The sequence below is a fragment of the Megalops cyprinoides genome, chromosome 1 (assembly GCF_013368585.1).
Source record: "Megalops cyprinoides isolate fMegCyp1 chromosome 1, fMegCyp1.pri, whole genome shotgun sequence".
NCBI lineage: Eukaryota > Metazoa > Chordata > Actinopteri > Elopiformes > Megalopidae > Megalops > Megalops cyprinoides.
Window position 1 is genome coordinate 24,596,593 of NC_050583.1, and position 20,144 is coordinate 24,616,736.

Consider the following 20,144-nt stretch of genomic DNA (forward strand, 5'->3'; position numbering starts at 1 on the left):
GCTAATGTCTGTCTCATTGCACAAGATCATCAGGGTTTTCCAAAAAATGACCGAACGCTCTGCTGATTGTTAACAGCCATCAGTACGAGTCCCTCATTCCCCGCTGCATGACACAGTAGGGCTGCCTGTCATCGAGGCTGCTATAACTCAGACACCCTGTTCCATAGGGAAGCGTTGGCCCTTCCTACACAGTACTTTCAGTACTCTAGCGAAAATGTGCTGTCTCACTCTCCCACAGAAGCTTTGACAGCAGGCCCAAGGGGAGCCCTTTGTGACTTTGCTGCTGAGTTGCGCAGAGATCACTGCGGTCCACGCTCAGGGTAGAAGCTGACACATTAGACGGGTTATCGACCGCCATCCTCAAACATCTCTGTCTGCGTGCGCGCACACTCCGCCCTTCCGCCCGCCAGCATTCCGCTCAGGCCTTTTGTTTCTCTCTCTCTCTGTCCTTCTCTTTCTCCCCTTTCTCTTCTCGCAGTGACTTGGCTCTGCGGAACTGCTTCCTCACTACGGACATGACAGTCAAAGTGGGAGACTACGGAATAGGCCCCTCAGTGTGGAAGGTATGTGGCTCCATTTTGTCTTTCCAGTGTGCCTTGAGATGTAGGGATTGGTGCAGGATTTTGTATGCACTTGTATCTATTTGCGGAGTTGTAACAGAGTTCTTTTTCTGAATGTCCCTTTTAGTTAAAAAAAAAAATGTTAGCCTATTTATATCATTTTTGTGACTACCACAAATGCTATTATAATCGGTACTGGATCTTGTCCTGTTAGTGAAGTACTATTTTTTAGCTTTTGACATTCACTGCTGATTGAGTGGGCGGAATGAAACTCTTAACTGAGGCGCAGTCTGCTGCAGAGCACATTTTATACAGAGCTGGAATTTTCTGAGGTGCTCATGTTGGCTCTGTGCTGTAGATCAAATGCGGCTCAATGTGCAGTTGTCACAAGCTGGAAGTCTCCACTGTTAAAGTACAAGTTTCGTCACACACACACACACACACACACACACACACACACACACACACACACACACACAAACACATCTGATGTGTTTCTGGTGTTAAAAAAAACATTTGAGCCTTGGTCTTAGCTCTAATTCTTTGATAGTTTGGTAACATTGAAACAGAGCCGCAGTCGGAGAGGTGTATTTAACGCTCTTCATGCCTTAATCTTTCTCAGGAGGATTACGTCATCATGGGGGAGGAGTCGGCAGTGCCTCTTCGCTGGATGGCCCCCGAGCTGATTGGCGAGCTACACGGTGACATCGTCACGGCAGCGCAAACCAAGCCAGGCAACGTCTGGTAGGTTGCTGTGCTCACATCACGCCCTGACATCACTGGAAATGCTTTATGAATGTCTCTTCTTTATGAATGAAATACCTGAAAGGAGAAAGCGTCAGACTGCAGTGGCACTCAACGCTTGTCCTTTACATGTGAATTACATTAGATGTAGGGAGTGAACTCAGGGATGTCAGACCACCTCCGGTGGTCTCAATCCTGAGACAAAAGGTAACAATGTGGAGTCTGGGAACCCTGTGGGCCACAAAATTTGTGTCCTGATACAAGCGTATTTCTAATAAATACTTTTCACAAACATGTCCATGACTGTAATATTTTGCCATTAACCAAATGGCGACCTGGACGTTTGCCATTCTTTATTGTCGCTGTGATCACCAGTACTGTGGTAGCCTTTTCTTTGGATTATTTTCACAGGATTTTAAATTGTTTTGTAATTCTTCGTATGAATTCCACATGCTATGCGTACAAACTGTATAAAAAAAATGTTTCAACTGTATATGTATTTAGGTGTTTGAGAGAATAGTTTTAGGTACCCTTTAATGAAGAATTGTTATGCTGCTATTGTATCTTAGCACCAAAGACGTGCCTCCAAAAATGTCCATACTAAAGTATATCAGCCAGCCTCTGATTTTCACACTTTTAAACCCAGCTTATTATTATTTTATCTGTATCATATCTGTTTATCACTGTGTGAAGTGCTCGTGGAGACAGTGGTGCTGGAGTACAGTAAATTCTCTGAACAAATAGATGGTACCAGGGTTGGAAATGAGCAGTGTTTTTTTGCTAATGAGGTAGCGGTCTTTGCTGTTTGGCACAGCTGGTGTGCTGTTTAAATGGAAAGCCCTGTCGTTATTGTGTTTACAGGGCGTTGGGAGTCACACTATGGGAGCTATTTGAGAATGCCACCCAGCCCTACCCGCACCTGTCGGATAGAGAGGTGCTAATCCACGTCATAAAGGAGCAACAGATTAAACTGCTCAAGCCACAGCTAGAGCTGCCTTACTCTGACAGATGGTAAGCCCGTCTTCAGTGTGTGCCTCTACTGTCTGTGAGTTTGCTGTAGAACTCACATGTAACTGTTTGCTTATGTTATGTGGCATCCCAAAGACTTGTTTCAGGGGTCCCTTGTGAAGACATTGTGTTGCAAATCAGTTTCAGTCCATCTGGGTTCATACATAGAATGCGTGTGTCTAAGAGTGTGCATGTGTACGTGTGTGTGTGTGTGTGTGTGTGTGTGTGTGTGTGGGCGTGGGCGCATGTGTGTGTCAGTCTCCGTCTGTGTTCATGTGTAGTCTGATTCTGCTTTCGTCACAGCGTTCGGTGAGTCAGCTTCTCATCCTCTCTTCTGAGTCACCCTTTTAACGGTTGCCTGGTGACTGAAGAGGAAATGTTTCCTAATGCGTACATGCTGGTGTATGGTACCAATATTTATTTAGGCCAGCAGTGAGAGGGGCTGGAGAAAATAATAGATTCTGTAATGATGCCGTGAATTCTCGGTCATTCTTGGAAGAAAGGCTTAGTGATAAATTTAACACATCCTCTTTTTGCAGGATGCTTAAGTAGGCACCCAATGTTGCATGGCATAAATTCGCTATTGCGATTATTGCTAGCTATTTTCCACTTGATGTTAGTTCAAAGTACAGATATGTTTTAGAACAGAATTATAAATATGACACAAAATATGACAATAGCATTTGTCAATATATATTTGATATTTAAAGTCAACACAAGTGTGTTCAATTTTTTTTAATCAATAAACTTTAAAGATACCAGTCTACAGTATTTTACTAAACCACTTTTGAAAAGGACAGAATAATGTGCCAGTAGTAGAATAATCTGAATTATGCCATGTAATCCTGGTTGATCTAATATCTATTAATACGCTTTTAAGTGTAATCATTTCTTGAGGAAAATATAAATTGCTTAACTTTTCATCACATCAAAATATGTGTCCAAATAAAGCTTGCTATTCATTTAAACCCATCAGTGAGTATTGGTTAAATCTATTGGGAAAAACACGGATGAGATCAGACCAGACACCGCTCCAGGTAAGAATATTTGGTGCAATAGATAAATTTCAGGCCAGGTCACCCTGTCTGTCTCCCCGCAGGTACGAGGTCCTGCAGTTCTGTTGGCTCCCCGCAGACAAGAGGGCCACGGCCGAGGAGGTGCACCGGCTGCTCACCTACCTCCGCATGCAGGGCCAGAAGGAGTCGGAGGACGACTTCGAGCAGCGCTGGAACTCCCTCAAGCCCTCCACTCGGATGGCCAGCCACACGTCCTTCCCCATCCTGGAGCAGTTCCCCGACGAGGGGCTGAGCCGCGAGGTGGATGAGGTGCTGACCGTGACGGAGACCAGCCGCGGCCTCAGCTTCGAGTATGTGTGGGAGGCGGCCAAGCATGACCACTACGACAGTCACGGCCGCTCGGCCGCCGACACCACGCTCAGCTACCACAGCATGTTCTTCCCAGTGCCACAGCTTAACAAGCCCCTGTTCCCTCAGTCTGGGGAGTACGTGGGGACGCATGGCCTCTCCACCGGTGTCCCTGAGGTCCTGCCGGTGTTTGACGCACATAAGGCAGCTACCGGGAACGAATACTACATCCAGCTTGAGGAGCAGGGGGAGAGTAACCTGGAAGTGGATGAGAACTGCGGCCCTGCTGACCCTAACAGCGAGCTGGGGCACGACAAGCAGCATTATGTGGTCCTGCGTAACATGCGCTTGGAAGAGTCCAGCACTGATATTGATTTCTTCCACCACAGCATAGACTCCAAGGAATCCAATACATTGGAGAACCAGGCGTGGTCCTCCAGTGATGTGGACAGTCCTTGCCACACAAACATTTTCTGTGAGGGCACCTCCAAGCTCAATGACTCCATCTCCTGGAGCACGGGCTGCCTGGAGCTGCCAGAGCTCAACGGTCACAGTTTCCAAAAGGGGGCTTCTTTTGAGGATGGTTCCCAGATCACAGAGAAGAGTTTCAGCTCGTCTTTTTTAGGGGATGATCTGGAGTCCAGTTACCTGGAGAATGTGGAGGAGGACCCAGATGTAATGCAGCTTCTGAACACAAAAAAACTGACAGACAACTTCTTGTTCCTCCAGGAGAACAGTCTTATGAAGGAGGGCTCTTATTCCTCAGGTAGAAACAAGGATCTGGATCAGGAAGCTTTAGAAACTGATTTGAACAGCATTTCAGAAATCAACTTAGCAATGATTTCTGGCGAGAGTGTGGACATGTTGTCAGGCAAAGCTGATAAACTGCAAAGCCAGGTAAATTTAACAGAGGATTCTGCGTCCCTGAAGGATGAGTTTTTGGACTCGTTATTCCCACAGTTAAATGATAACTTGCAGCCTTTAGGAAAAAATGAAACACTGGTGCCTTCAAGTACCCTGGTCGCTGGAGAAAGCTGTACTGACCAGCTACAGTTAAAAAAAAGCTCTTCCAATGAAGAATGTGTTAAACTCCATTCATCTGAATCTGGGATTGATTTTACCTTTGACACTACCTCCAACAGTACAGAAATCACTGTAAGTCCAACAAATAGCCACAAATCCCCCTTGATTGGTGAAAGTGCCACTAAAGACATTTTGTGTACTGTTGCCAAAACCCCTAGCCTTGTAGAAAGTCTTGGAGCTTCACAGGAAGATGTGCATTCTGTAGGAATTAAAGACTCTTCAGAGCCTAGCCTTGTTCTTCCTTCTGTCCAAGTCCATACAGGTGTTGTCGGTAACAACCTTCCAGTAGGGTACGGCAGTGACAGCTCAGCAGGAAATGCAGTTAAAGAAAGCAGCTTACCCATAGTGCCCTCTGAGATGCCACAAATTAATGCGTGCGACCTAGATGAACCCTTGGTTAACCTTGCAAAAAACATTGCATCTCAGGACACATCTTCAGTCTTGGATTCTGCTCCTTGCCCGGATCAGATAAGTCAAGACAGTCTTCTCGATGACAGTGTGTCAGCCTCTCTGCTGACTATTGACCCCTCAGCTGAGACCCCCGATTCCCTGGATTCTTTGGATATTCACGCGCTGGTGAGTCCCGTGGAGGCGGTCAGTACTGCTTCATTTCAGAAACTCCAGCCCCCTTACAAAACTGCCGACAGCGGTTATGAAACAGAGAACTTGGAGTCTCCTGAATGGAACTCCCAGTGTATTGTGAAGGATACCTCCCCTGAGGATGGTGCAGCCAGCGTTGCAGAGGAGCGGGCTGTGGAGGTCTCTGCACCCCCAGAGATCATTGTTTCAGAGGTGGAGAGTGTACTTGATTCTGCACGCGAGGAGATCCCATCCATCCTCCAGAGAGGTCCCACTGCACCTGCTGGTGAGCCCTTTGCTGGCGGAAACAACAACTACAGAGACTCGGCCTACTTTTCTGACAATGAGTCCGAGCCTGATAAGAGATCAGAGGACATCAACGGTGCAAGCTCTAGCGAAGGCTATCTTCGGCTGAGAGGCTCCCAGGACACTGGTTTCAGCAGTGCCACCAGAGACGCCTTAGTTCCTGACGAGATTGTGGAGGCGGACTCACAGCTTGCAGAGGACCACAGTGATGCTCAGCCTGAACCTTCATCATCAGCTGCTGAGGACCTGCAGGACCCTGACCCCCCGACCCTCAGTGGAAATGGTCTGCCAGAGCTGATCGTCACTGCAGAGGAGGATCAGGACAAGGAGTTGCCGGTGGCCATTGACAATGTCAAGGAAACTGATGTGTCAGAGACAATCCCTGGCTTTCAGGATGGCTATTCGGAGTCTTCTGCTGGCGATGATCCAGATGCAGATGACTCTTCATTGGGGGCCTTCGTGAAGCCCGCTGTAGACAACATGGTTCGCGAGAGGCTGTCGAGGTCCCTCACAGGAGAGGGACCCAAGCTTAAAGAGCCTGACGTCGAGGGGAGATACCTGGGCAAGCTGGACAGCGTGGCCCTGGCGGGCGGGCTGGAGGATGGCGCGGAGGCCGACGAGGAGGACGAGAACAGTGACGAGGAAGATGACGAGGCGCGCGCCTACCGCCTGCACAGCTCCAGCTCCGACAGCGAGGATGACGCCGTGCACCCGGTGCCCGTCATCATCACAGACAACAGTGACGCCCGCAACCTCAAGAGCCTGCTGAAGGCCAGCTGCCACCCTGCCGCCAAGCCCTCACCACTGGGAGGCGACAGTGCCGACCTCCAGAGGAAGGCTGTGTCCTTCTTCGATGATGTCACAGTTTACCTCTTTGATCAGGTATTTTTTCACTCTTATTTTTTGTTTTTCTTATTATTTTTTATATGTTTTCCCCACAAATTTGGCTAACCAAATGAAAATCAGAGGTATTGATTGTGGCTAAAATGATTCAAGGGTAAAATAAATGCAGTAAACATCGCTAATGTAAAAGGCAGGAGTTATAACATAGAAATATTTAAGTGATTTTTCAGCCCTGGTTTCTAGCAGCATACCTTGGTTCTTTCCTCTTGTTGGGCAGTAGCTGTTTTTGTGCAAGGGTTATATCAATAAGGAAGAGGGGTGCAGGTATGTATTTTGTATATGTAATTAATTCCCTTTATTAGAGCTATATTTGAATTGAGCAAGAGCATCAGTTGACATTTACGCTTTGCAGTGTGAGATAACAGATGTATTGGTGAGCTTACTGATGTATTGGTGCAATACCACTGACACTCCCGGAGTCCCGTCCTCTCTGTTCTCTCACTGTGTACAAACACAGCTAACCCCCAGTCTCTTCACAGGAGACTCCTACGAAGGACCTCGGGGACCACTCGTGCGGCTCCAACAACAATGCGTCTGAGTTTAGCAACCCGGCGCCCTCCTTGAGCTACCTTAACAGATTCGGCAACTCCGAGAGCTCCACTGATGAAGAAGGTACAGTAGATGGGCAGCAGTGTGGTGTATTGGTAAGGTGCAGGGCTTGTGACCAAACGGTTGATGTTTCGGTTTCCTACTGGGGCACTACTGCTGTACCCTCGGGCAAGGGTAGCGCCTCAGTGGGGAATCAAACCAGCAGCCTTTTGGCCCAGTAAATATCCAGCTATATAAAATTGTAAGTTGGCTCTGGATAAGAGCACCTGCTAAGTGACAACAATGTGACAATGTAATGCGCTTATGTAGCCATCATTCTGTCTGTTTATTAACATACTGTACAAGACCTCAGCTTGGCCTTGGCACAGTAAGGATTAGCGGCATTGATAATGTATGGTTTTCGGGCTGCAGATCAGGTCGGAGTAAATGTTCGTTTTTTGCCCAGCAGGCGGAGGATTTGAGTGGGACGACGACTTCTCCTCGGAGCCCTCCTTCATCAGCAAGGCAGCCAGTCACCTCATCGCATCCAAGACGTCTCCCTCAGCCTCGCACTACTTCTCCCCGCCCCCTCCGGGCCGCGCGCCGGAGCAGAGCTGGACCGGCACGTCCTCCTACTCGCGGTTCTCCATATCCCCCGCCAGCATCGCCAGCTTCTCCCTCACCCACCTCACCGATTCTGACATCGAGCAAGGTGACCCCCACACACAAAGATACACTCACCTAAGCTGATTCTTCCTTTCATTCTCGCCTGCACCCTGAAGTTGAAAACCATTTTCCTTTTGGCACCGCTGTTCTGTCAGTTGGTGCTGGTCCATTATGGTAAGGGTACCATTATCTCTGGATTTAGTTTGACACAGTACAAATCTCTGTTTCATTATTACTAAGGTACAGGGGACTACGTGATGTAATAGGTAAGGAAGTCATCTTATGTTAAGCATACAAGCACCTCTGTGGAACTGTTGGTGGTCACCCTTGAGCGGGATACTGTGGGGATGCTTCACAGTTCAAAACATTGGCTCTGAAAATGTGCATTTCCCCCATTCACATTCATTTGTTGTGATCACAGTTACATATCATAGGCATTGTTTGCGGCAAGAGGTTACATGCCTACAATGTGTTTGGATGCCATGTGCCATGACTGGTACAATGTGTCATGAAAAAAAGAGCTTTTCACAGGATAGGAATTCTTTTAAAAAAGTAATGCAGTTCATGCGTATATACATGGCTAGTTCCAGCATACACTGTGCTGAGCTATGCAAGTTGTTGGCATTTATGATACGTATATTTATGCCTTGTCGCATTTGTTTGATATAGATAACTAATATTTGTTTTAATTTGTGTTTATGTGAAACTGGCTGCAAAGACTATACCGTTCTATAACTATAGTACGGGCAATACCAAAGTTTTTTGCCACAGGCACAAAAAATACAGGTAGTAATATTTCCCTCAGATAATGCTTCTGATCAAGGAGTCAGCTGAGGTTTGTCTGCCATAGTGTAGTTGTGTGTTCTTTTAATAATCCTCTATTCCTCTGGGTGGGGGAAATGAGGGAGTCGCGGCCGAGCCTTGAGCGCCACTGTTCTGGCGGAGTGCCCCCGCCTGCTGTCAAAGGCCAGCTCTGTTGTCATGATGACACAAGAGGCTACGCTTGTTTTCCTCCTAATCTGTAAGCCTTGGGCTCATGGAAAGAGTGACTTGTTCCTTCCCCTTTTTATGATTTCATATGAGTCAGTATTTAATGGCCTGCTCTGCCAATTGTACGGGAGCCCCCCCCCCCAACAGCTGTGACTCTCCCCGGGCATCTGTCGGCCCCTCTCCAGGCAGTGTCTGAGTGCGGGATGACGTCAAAAACGGCTGGTGCAGGTGCACTCTGGGTGCAGTTTAGCTCATTCATGGATCACTGGCCTCATTGTTAGAATGGGCCGTAGATCAATGTGAGGAAATAGATTCTGATATATTCACAGGAGGGTTTATCCACATCAGGACTCTCAGCCTTCCTGTTGACATCTTCTAATCATAGTTTCATTGACACAGATCTAGTTGAGTGCAACAGTATAAATACACATGAGTGCAATAGTACAAATACATCTGAGTATTTAAGTGTTTTAATAATCACACTTTGAAAAAACAGCATAAGACCAATGCAGTTGCTGCATATACATTTGATAATATGAAATAAAACATAGATATAAGATATAGGTGGAGGTAGGATTGTAAAATATGGAAGGCTGAAAGGTATATCATCTTTTGGAGTGGAAATACACATTTTGGGGGCTACAAGAAGGAAATGGCTCATTTAAGTGCACACTTTAGCAGGTGCAGTTGGTGTGTGATAGGGAGTCGTGTTTGCTTAGTTATTTTAAGGTGTGTCCTTGGTGCCAGCTGTGGCAGGAGAAAGGATATAAGGGCCAGATGGGGAGGAGAACTGCACTCCTGAACTACAGCAGGTGCAGAAAGCGACAGATTTATTCCAGCCTTGAGTTTGCAACTGAGGGACACATATCCTTTTCCCACTGCAGAGTTGGAACTGAGCTAATATGAGCTGAAGCAGTACATGACAATTGCTTTTATATGTTACATTAGCCTGCAACAAGAGCCATGTCATGTGATGTCTCACTGAATGCTGCTTTCTGTCAAGATCAAGCAGACCTGACTGGCCAGACCTGATCTGCAGTTGGCGGAGGAGTCCATGTCACTAAATTTCTGCCTCTGGCATGTGTGATCAGCCATGGTAACATTCTCCTTTTTCCCCAGCTGTGTTCGTCTCCTCAGTTCTAAGCACAGACGGAAGGAACTTAGTTATGCCGCAAACAGACTCCCATAGCTCACAGCTCGCTTGTAAGTAGGCCAGTGCCAGTAATGCTTGTAGGCTGAGCTGACACCGGTCAGCCTGACAAAATTATCATTGCCAGCCACCCTGAAACTGAGCTAGGCCAGCCACCATGGTTCCTACAGAGGGAAGCGAAGGCTATTATTTTGTTTGTATCCCTAGCAAAGTATGGTTATGCCATCGCTAAAAACGTCCTTCTTGAGATCAAAGCTGAGGGACATCTGTCCATTTCATATGACCTCAGGAGCATTCTCAAGAGAGCTGTCTCCAGCCCATCACACTGTTGGTAAGCGTAAGAGATTTTCTCACACACAGGTGTTGAATATGCAAATTTAGCAGAGGATTGGCTTCTGTCACATTCTGCTGCTACAGTTGATCACTATGATGATTTGATCTTTAGGCGAGAAAGAGATGATGCATCTCACCCAGAGAATACAAACTGAGTTGACTCACAAGTAGATGTTATTTTTTCTGTTTGAAACTGTAATGTTAGCATGTTTTCTTTATTAGTGTAACAAACAGTGTAGAAATAATTTGGTCATGCATAACTTAGTGGCCATGTTGGTAGTTACCTTGGGGCAGTTCTTCTTTTGACTGAGGAGAATTTTGGAAAGGAGGATAATTCTCTGCTGTGTATAGGTAGGTAGTCCCTTTGTCACTTTGCACAAATTTTATGAAAGCAAAATTCTGCAGAGACATAGCTGCCCCTCATAATAAGGCATGTCTTCAGCTGCTACTGTTACTTCTGTATGACATGCAGTAATACTAAACCATCATGCTACTAAAGACATTGATTTGACTGATGCATTTTAGGTTGTAAACACTTTATTGTTAGCCAAACGTGTTGTTTACTGTGTCTTGGCAGGGGTCTTTTCACAGCTGAAAATAGACCGGCAGAAGGACATAAAAGTAGATCAAGTTATGTCACCAAGTTATCTTACAAGAAAATATTACATTCATTGTTGTTAATATGGCTGATAACCTTCTCTTCAGACTTTAAGTCCAGTTTGTGCGCCAGTGTAGAGTTGGGAGGATTGCAGTGAGGTATGTGTGTGCCCGTATGTGTTGGGGTGTCAGTTCCCATGACACAGTCCTGAGGGGAGCTCAACACAAAGTTATCAGTTTCTGAGAGCAAATACAGCTTCGACAAGCTGGAAGCCGGGGAAACAGCGTGAACTAGAAGAGCAAAGACAAAAGGAAAGTTTCCACAGCCCTGCAGCTTTGGTGCTCGCTGATTAGATACAGTCTGCAAGAATGGGGGAGGGGCCAGTGGTGCTGGACCTAGCTCGTGTACAGCAGACCAAGGACATCAGTGCAGGCTCTCAGCGCAGGCCCCTCTGGGAGCTGCACAGGTGTGTGGTGCTCACTGCGGTTACAGAAGGATCCCGGTAACGCCACTGAACCTTAGCACATACCAGTAGCCACAATCACGCTCTGCATAACAGTTCTGTATGCACCCCCCCTCCTACTCAACTATACATCACAACGAACATTAGAATAGTGTTGTGCCAAGAATAGTCAACAACTGCTTACACATTCTTTAATGTAATTATGGTGTGCGTTACAAGTCACCCTTACCTGCCATTGTTCTGACAAATGATGGTCTGATGAAAAATAGTAGTGACTCTTTCTTTCTCTCTCTCTCTCTCTCTCATATATATATATATATATATATATATATAAATATATGGTTACTTTGCCTTAATATTGTCCTTACCTTACTAATACATTGATCTGATGCTCATTTTTTTCATTCTAGGAAGCAGCGAAGATGGGGAGAAAGATTAAGTGCTGTCGAAAGGGGACATTTGCTCACGAAGTAGTAAAGGACATGTGTTTTTGAAGTTAAATCCTTTTGAAATACGTAAGAAGAGTTATATGGACCTGACATTGGAGTGCGACAGTTACGGATGCTTCATTACGGCAGTGCCATACTGTTCCCAATGGAGGTGGCAGTGAAGATTTATTGGATCTGGCAGATGTTGTCTTAGACCACCCAGTATAATCCCACCTGCCTTACTCCATTTAAAAGACAAGATGGACCGATTTGGCCTACTCAAGCTCCAGAACTGTCGCCATGAATATAACTTGTATTCTTTTCTGTTAAATTTTAGTACAAAGTGTCTTGCTTCTTGTTAGCTGTCAAATATTGTCAGTTGTGTTCTGGGTGTCTTTCTTGCCTTTTTTTTTAAAAATCCCTCTTTCTGGAGGGTGTTTCTACCTATTAAGATATCCATTTAAGGGTGTGAAATATGAACACATCTGAAGCAGCTAAAACGGTTAAAAACACGCTCTTGTAGTTTTCCATACCCTGAAAAAGAGGCAGCTTTTGTCTGGCGTCTGATATTTCCTTTAATTCTCATAGCTCTGCTCCTTGCTACTCTAATTTTTCCATTTGTCCCAAAACATCTGGGGATAAAACTGTCTTATCAGTGAAATCCATTGCTCAGTTGTACTGGTTACTAGTTTCCATTTTACATTGTTTGGTTTGGAGTTCCGCGCAAATAGAAACTTATTCAACACCCTCTTGTAATCCAAAAATAAACAGCCACAGCGAGAGACATCTTTCTATTCAGTGAACAACCAGTAGACAGTGTCACTACATAATGTCAAGGAATTTGTCAGAATGTCTGAAACTGCTGAAGTGGGGTTATGGGAATCTTAAGGCACAAGGGGCTAAATGATACCAAGAATGAATTCAGCAGCTGTGCTGCATTTGCTTAAAACAAATGGAGTCTGCTGTGAATGGTCTGATCTATGTGTAAAGAGTGATAAAGGCAGGCATGACATTTGCCTGTGTCATGTTTGATGTAAATGAGTGAACATTTGAGTGTTTCTTTTATATAAGCTTATATAAAACTCACTTGGACTCTCCAGGTTTGGACCCAAACAGTGAGGCTTATCAGCTTTGTTGTCTTTTTTGTTATTTATGGGTTGTATCAAGGTGCCTATAAGATTATGGAAATTAGCACTATATTTTGTATTATGTTGCTGCTGTCATCGTGTTGCTTATTCTCGTCAGAAAGCGAACTATGTACAGTATAGGTCATTTAAAATAGAAGTCGGGCCAGAATCCATAATTCAATATATTGTGTTAAATAATGGTACCCAGATTTGAAATACTGGTTCCGGACCAGTGTTTAAGTTCCAGATCTATCTCCTGGTGACAATGCGTCTGGCACGTATGAAAAGAAAGAAAAAGAATTCATTTAATTTTACATATACAGCATATCAGATTAGAGATTTTGATTGGACTTCTCCGTTAAAGTAATCAGAATCTGTGTTTATATTTCCTGTTGTTCAAATGAAGATTGCATTGAAAAAAAAAACAAATAGAGGCTCTTATTACCATGTGTCAGGTTACCTCTTTTTGCTTGTTTCTGTCCTGTTTTTATGTACTGTCAATGCTGTAAGTCATAGGAGGTGATGCTTTTTAATGCCAGAATGTAAAATGAACTGCCATGTTCAGGACACAGAAGTGCAATGAAGTTGTATTCTTTTTAGTTTTGTTCTGTTGTTGAACTAATTGTGTTTGAAGTATGAATACAGCAGTCTACATGTTGAACTATCGCTAAGGGCTTGGAAAGAAGTTTGTGAACTGTTATTTGTTGGCCCATACTCTAATATCACATCAGTGTCTAAAATAGATGTAATTACTTTATGTCTATGTATGTAATTTATTTTCTCCTCATAATCTGTCCTTATTCAATATTCAAGGTTCAAGCATTCAAATAATGGCTGTTTTCTTGAATCTGCCAGAAACAAACTAGTACTAGAACTGTGGACACTACTGATAAGCAAACACTACGGATGCTATGAACACATAAACCCTGTTTCATCGACAGACTTTAAGCTACTTACAAAATACAGAGGCCAGAAGCTTTCAAGTGTCAAATGACATCATTAGTTTAAGATCGTTATCATTTCACATTTGTTTTAATCGATTTTTTTAGGCTTTGGTGGTAGTTTTTTTCTTTAGACCATACAGTCCATTGCATTGCATAATGAATGGTGTCTGTTTATTGAAGTTGAGGCTTCATAATCTGTTGCCTACAGTATGAGTGTGGCAAAATATGCACAAATGTATAATGTTTACCATTCAACTGATATATTGCAGGATCAGCAAGATGGGTGTTCTCTGTCCTGGTACATCTTTATACACAGTTTATGATGATTTTGAAAGATATGTACTTACATACAGTCATAACATATATGTATCCACACATGTATGTGTATATATGTGTGTGTATGTATGAGGGTATACATATGAAGTATACACATGAAGACAGTGCTAGCAGTTCTTCCAGTCATTCAGTTTTAGCTAGTTAAATACAGATGCCCTAGTTTAGTGTTACTTGAGCGTTCATTTGGTTAAATTATAGATGAATCCCAAAGATTGTTTTTGTAAGTTTTGTAAGTGAACAACACTTATTATCAATTGACTGAGATAAGTTGTGGATACTTGCCCTTTTTAATTGAGTGTAGCAGTTAGTGTATTTTGAGAGGTACTGATAAATATTTGTAATACCAGCAGCCTGTACAACAGTCAAACTTGAAATATTATTTAAGAAAATTGTTTTATTCTGTATACATTTGCTTCATCTTGCACATTTAAAAAGTGTAACAATGTTGAATGGTACTGATGTACATAAATGTTTATTATAAATGTTTAACTTGTCTGTAAATGGGGAATGGTGTAATCAAGTCCTAGTTCTGAGGTTTCAGTTTGTAATTTATTTGCCTCTTAAAGGCAACATATGATGGTTAAAACATAGATGCAGATAAATAGAATTAAGTAAAATAGTACAAAACAGAAAAATGTAATCTTGTCCTTGAAATATGTACATTTTTAAAGTTGTAATATTTTTACTTAATATTGATCATGCATAGTGTAATTCAATGAATTGTTTATAAATACACTGTTTATTTAATACTGAGAATAAATGCAAATTGACTTCTATATTTTATTGGTTCCCTTGAAAACTTGTTGCCACTATGTTTCTTTTTTGTTTCCGCTTTTCAGTGTTTTTGGGTGAACTAGGGCAGCGTTTCCCAACCCTGCTCCTGAAGGCACACCGTCCTGCATATCTTCTATCTATCCCTGCTCTACCTACCTGACTGAACTCATCAGTGGCACTTTTGATTAGCTGAGCACACCTGATTTAGTCAAGCAGGAAGGATACATAGAAGATATGCAGGACAGTGTGCCTCCAGGAGCAGGGTTGGGAAACACGGAACTAGGGGGATGTTGAAGTGTTTACAGGGGACTGAAATAGGAAAGGGAAAAGCATTTCTGTTTTGTTCTAGGTGGGTGAAAAATGTGTAACATTCTTTTCATCCATATCTGTTGCTATATGAGACTGAAATTATAATGGATACTATAGATAGTAGTTTACAATACTGTATTCTAATGCCTTACTCCTTAGAAGATCAGTAACTATATACATGTGAAACATAGCACAACTATCAAAGTCTGTCAGGATAAAACACTTTCTTCAGATTTTTTCCGGTCTGTATATGAAAATGAAACACTAACTCCCACAGTTCGTAAGCCACTACGTTATGTATACAGCACAATATTCAGTGTTGGTTGTGTTATTATTGGTATGTTTATAAACATTGTTCCTTCTTATATATACAGAGCTCACAATACAGAAATGTGTGTTGTTTCAGAAGTTACATTTTCCATTCTTGTCACTGAAATAATTAGCTGCAGGTCTTGCAAGTGGACCCTTTGTTGGTCAGCTATTATACCTTCTTAGTGAAAAGTAGCTTTTTCCCCTTCTTCTGGCTATCTGACTAGCTTGTGTGTGTGGGTCCAGTCAAAACTACATGACAGTAGATTGCTGGTTATTGAGCTCGATAGTTAATTCCTGTAACCTGTATGTTTACCAACATTATTACAGATATCCACCTGCCTGTTATTGAGTTCATTGTTACTGTAATGGAATTTTGAGTTTGAAGATGACATTTTGCTGAAAAGACTGCTAGCCTGATAGCTCCTATAGAAGTCAGATTAACCACCTGGGGAAAAACTTGTTTGAATGACTGGTAGGTATCATGTTAACTGCTGCACCATTTCCATTGACTAAGACTGTTGACAACACTTTTTTGATTAATAGCATAGATAGAACAGGTTTGCATTGAGATTAGCCCTGTTACTTGGGGCCAATTTAAAGGAATTCTAGTATTATAATAAAATGGCCATAGAAGCTGGCATCAGGTAGTTTGATCTGTAACATTAGGTTACTGGCAATTGTCTTTTCCTAGGTGTGGACATTTTGATTTATTTATAGCTAGCTAGCTAGCTAGTCAGCGAGCAGAAAACCCCTCAGTATGAATAAAATGAAAGTAAAATTTCTCCCACACTCTTCCAAGCAACTATGAACAGTGTCTACATCTGGCTAGATATCCTTATGTCTTAAATTATGTCAGATTGTGCAATCTACCTACTGTTGTGCTAGACTACCTCCTTCTTTGTCAGTACCATGAACACGCCTACTGCTGCAAGATGTACTGTAACCATGGCATGGCCATATTGAATACTAGGCAGCTGACTATACCTCAAGTTGCCTGCTTTCAACCACCTGACTCATAGCTGGCTGGAAATGGAAACTGCCTTTTTAGCTTAGCCTTGGTCAAGTCCACCTGGACATGTTTGAGTGGAGATGCGCCTCTAGAATAGCTAGTGTACGCTGATTCAGCAGTAGTGTGGCATAGTGGTGAGGGGCAGGGCTCACAGCTGAAAGGCTGCTGCTCTTGAACCCTTGGGCAAGGTACTTAACCCACAATTGCCTCAGTTAATATCCAGCTATATAAATGGATATAGTTGTAACCTATGTAAGTTGCTCTGGTGAAAAGCATCTGCTAAATGACAAAAATGTAATGTTATGATTCTACACTGCACTCATATCATACAAAGAAGTATAGTGAAATGTAGCAGTGGATGACATAATAAAGTATACTGAATTCAGTTAAGCTGTGCCATTCTACTGCATCTTAAAAGTTACATATTGTGGATGCTTTAATCCTGCATATTGAACTTTATTGAATGGAATTGTTCAGGCACACTGTACTATTACTGTCTTTTACCTTGAGAGTTACTAAGGTAGATGAATCCTGTGAAAAGTACTCTCACATGCACTTTGTTGACAAACTTTCTAGTTTTTCGGTCATCTTTTTGCAGCAAAACTCGTATGCTTGCGATGTATGTATTTAGTACATTATTAAATAGTGCCATTTTATGTACCTGGGGTAAGTCAGTAGAAATACTGTAGGCCTACTGTTAATTTCGATATTGCGAAGAACATTTGAACTCTCAAGCAGCCTCTGCTAAGCCAGCACTTCTACAACAGGTAAAAGCCCGAAGGAATGCAAATGCCTCAATGCAAATATTTGGAAAAGTTTAACTGGATGAGCGGCTATTAAAATGAGTTTAACAATGCAAACTGTTAGGCAGACTGAAATACGAGGATAAACGCTCCTATACGCTTATAAATTGTCTAGTGTGTCAAAAACAAGAATTATGGACTTCAATGAACAATTTTTCCTTAAAAACTATCCAGAGGCGAAAAAGAAAGCAGAACGGCACATAATGTTTCTGGGTAAATGTTCCGAAAGGCAGTTGCAGACCATGGGCACACGTCTGGGAACGGATGCTTAACAGTGTGTTCTTACTAACCATATGAATGAAAAAAGGAGTATATTAGAAATGTAGGGGTGGTACGCGAACCAATTACTGTGATAATGAGCGCGTGTTCCAACATAATTTTCTCAAGCCCAATAAATTACCTGAATGATTTCGGATATTAAATCAGAAAAAATCGCACGGTATCATGCATATTTTTTTTCCAAATGTGTATCTCGGTCCATTGGGATTGAGGGGTGGCAGGAAGGAGACACTGGTCTAGACAGTGAACAGTAAAATTTAACAATATGAGTAACAGCATCCGCACGTTCTCTCATTGACTAACGCCTACTAAGAAGACACGAATTAATTTGCGTTCGTTGTGCAAACGTAAATGCGCAGTTGCGTTTGTCAGAGGGTGAAGTGAAATCACCCTATTGGCCAGACAAAAGCAACGTGTACATTCAGGGCAACAGGTACCTGCACTTGTCAGTTTTGATCAATCTCACCCTGGACCGCGACTTAGGCTGGCCCGCCTCGGTATGCGGACATTTACTCTGTAAGGATTACTTATAACGTTTTCGTCAATTATTCTGCCGCTGCAAAACCTCAAATATCGGATCACCTGCGTTCCGATCTCCCCCTCCTTTTCCAGGTAAGAGAAAGTGAAGCTCGATATTGAAATGTTCTTTTTATTGCAAATTACGGATGGAATGAGACACTAGAAGCAAACTTTATATTTTAAGTGTGCTACTTAATTTATTTTAAGCGACAACAAATGTTTGGTGTAACGTGGTCTCAGAAAAAAAACACAAGCTCATGCTTCATTATTTATTTATTTCCCCCACTTCTAGCCACGTATACCGTTAGCTGTTTTACTGCATTCGCCAATGTATTAAGGTAAGCAATTGACTCACTTCTCAGGTTTATTTCAATCATTTGTCAGTGTCGATTGTTTTACCCCGTGAATTTGACAATAGGGCAATAATAATGCAATGAAACCACTCATGCCCCCCCCCCCCCCCCCCCCGCCCTCCCTTTGTATGGCTCTAATTCTGTATGATGAAAAATCAATAATTATTCGATATCAAAATTATAGCCTATTATGAACGAGCACCCGGGATGTAAGATAGTTATTAATTTACTGATGTGTAACTTATTTTTAATATGAACGCATGGGGCAGACAAACGTCTCCGTGTATGTTTAACTTTGCTGAACAGTGTTTGAATTATATGGTATGACTTTAATTAAGCTTGTAGGTAAACATTATATGTTGCACGCCTGTTGAACGTCACATCTCCCGTGTTTTACAGCACATTAAGTTGGCCCTTAGCAAAAAATATAATAAACAAAAACTAACAAAATCGTTCTTACTTACATGTACTAAATTATGGATGTCATGAAAACATTAGACTGTAACCTTGAAGCTATCTCAAACATCCAGATAAGAACCTTGTAGATTACAAGTACAGCATGCAGTCCTCTTTGCACTTGAAATGATTACACGTTGTAGTTGAGAATATTATGCTCATATTTATAAGTAGTCAGACTGACAAATTATTGAAAATGGAAGTGTCTTTGCCCCAGCCATGATTGCTTTTATGAAATCATCAATAACTAAATACAGGTTTTCAAAGAACATTCATATATGCATATATATTGAACTTTTTTCACTATGACAACCCATCTAGTAATCAAATCAGCAACGTCTTTAACATCTGAACATTAGCTGATCATTATTGTGCTTACAAATTTAAGATGGTGACCTAGACCCAAAGAGTCCAGTTATGTGTGCTCTCAGAAAGGGGGCTGTCCTGTGCTGTATGTACTCTGACAGCAGCCCTCACTGCCCTGTTGCTGTGCTCTGATTACAGGGCCAGAGTGGGCCGTGACAGTGGCTGGAGGATGAAGTCGAAGAGGAAGGGGACGAAGCACGCACACCAGCCCTGGGCCGAACCAGAGCCGGACTTCCAGCTGGAGATGGAGCCAGGCTCCAGCGAGCAGGAGGGCTCCGAGGTTTCCGTGCGACTCGGAGGGAGGTGGAGAGGGCCGAGGAGGGACAGAGGGGGGACGCCGGTTGGCTCCCGGCGCAGGCGGCAGCACGGCAGCGCCAAGGAGAGGAACGTGCGCCGGCTGGAGAGCAACGAGCGCGAGCGGCAGCGGATGCACAAACTGAACAACGCCTTCCAGGCGCTGCGCGAGGCCATCCCGCACGTCAACACGGACAAGAAGCTCTCCAAGATTGAGACCCTCACCCTGGCCAAGAACTACATCAAAGCCCTCACCACCATTATCCTGGGCATGTCAGGGGGCTGCCTGCCCCACTCGGAGAGCCAGGCTCAGGCCAGCGCCTCTAGGCTGCTGCAGTGTTACCAGCAGCATCTGGAGGACGAGGGGGAGGAGAGCCTGTCCGAGTACCTGACTCAAATCCACAACTTCAGCCAAGGCAGTTAGCCCAAAGAGAACTGCAGACTGCTGCACATGTGCATCGATGTGAACGAGAAGGACAGCAGCATCACTTTGTAACGCACTAAGTACCGTGCATCTTAGCTTGTCTGCAACTGGACTGCAAAACCAAACCCAAACTGGT

General features: G+C 43.4%; 2 protein-coding genes across 3 annotated transcripts in view; both read left to right on the forward strand.

Annotated features, from left to right (window-relative positions):
- LOC118779014 (serine/threonine-protein kinase LMTK2-like) overlaps positions 1 to 13,311 on the forward strand; it is a 38,473-nt gene extending 25,162 nt beyond the window's left edge. The window contains exons 8-14 of one of the 2 annotated variants that reach the window (XM_036530839.1): positions 479 to 563; positions 1,183 to 1,304; positions 2,166 to 2,315; positions 3,412 to 6,526; positions 7,027 to 7,159; positions 7,542 to 7,787; positions 11,686 to 13,311. In XM_036530839.1, coding sequence (XP_036386732.1) covers positions 479 to 563; positions 1,183 to 1,304; positions 2,166 to 2,315; positions 3,412 to 6,526; positions 7,027 to 7,159; positions 7,542 to 7,787; positions 11,686 to 11,714 — 3,880 coding nt within the window. In that variant the 3' untranslated portion in view covers positions 11,715 to 13,311. The remainder of the gene's footprint in view (positions 1 to 478; positions 564 to 1,182; positions 1,305 to 2,165; positions 2,316 to 3,411; positions 6,527 to 7,026; positions 7,160 to 7,541; positions 7,788 to 11,685) is intronic. The other variant, XM_036530847.1, reaches the window with a different exon arrangement.
- Positions 13,312 to 19,459: 6,148 nt separating this feature from the next.
- On the forward strand, positions 19,460 to 20,008 carry bhlha15 (basic helix-loop-helix family, member a15). The gene has a single exon (XM_036520764.1). The coding sequence runs from the start codon at positions 19,460 to 19,462 to the stop codon at positions 20,006 to 20,008; it is 549 nt and encodes a 182-aa protein (XP_036376657.1).
- Positions 20,009 to 20,144: the final 136 nt, after the last annotated feature.

Coding starts and splice junctions, on each gene's coding strand:
- bhlha15 (XM_036520764.1), top strand. CDS start 19,460: ATGAAGTCGAAGAGGAAGGGGACGAAGCACGCACACCAGCCCTGGGCC.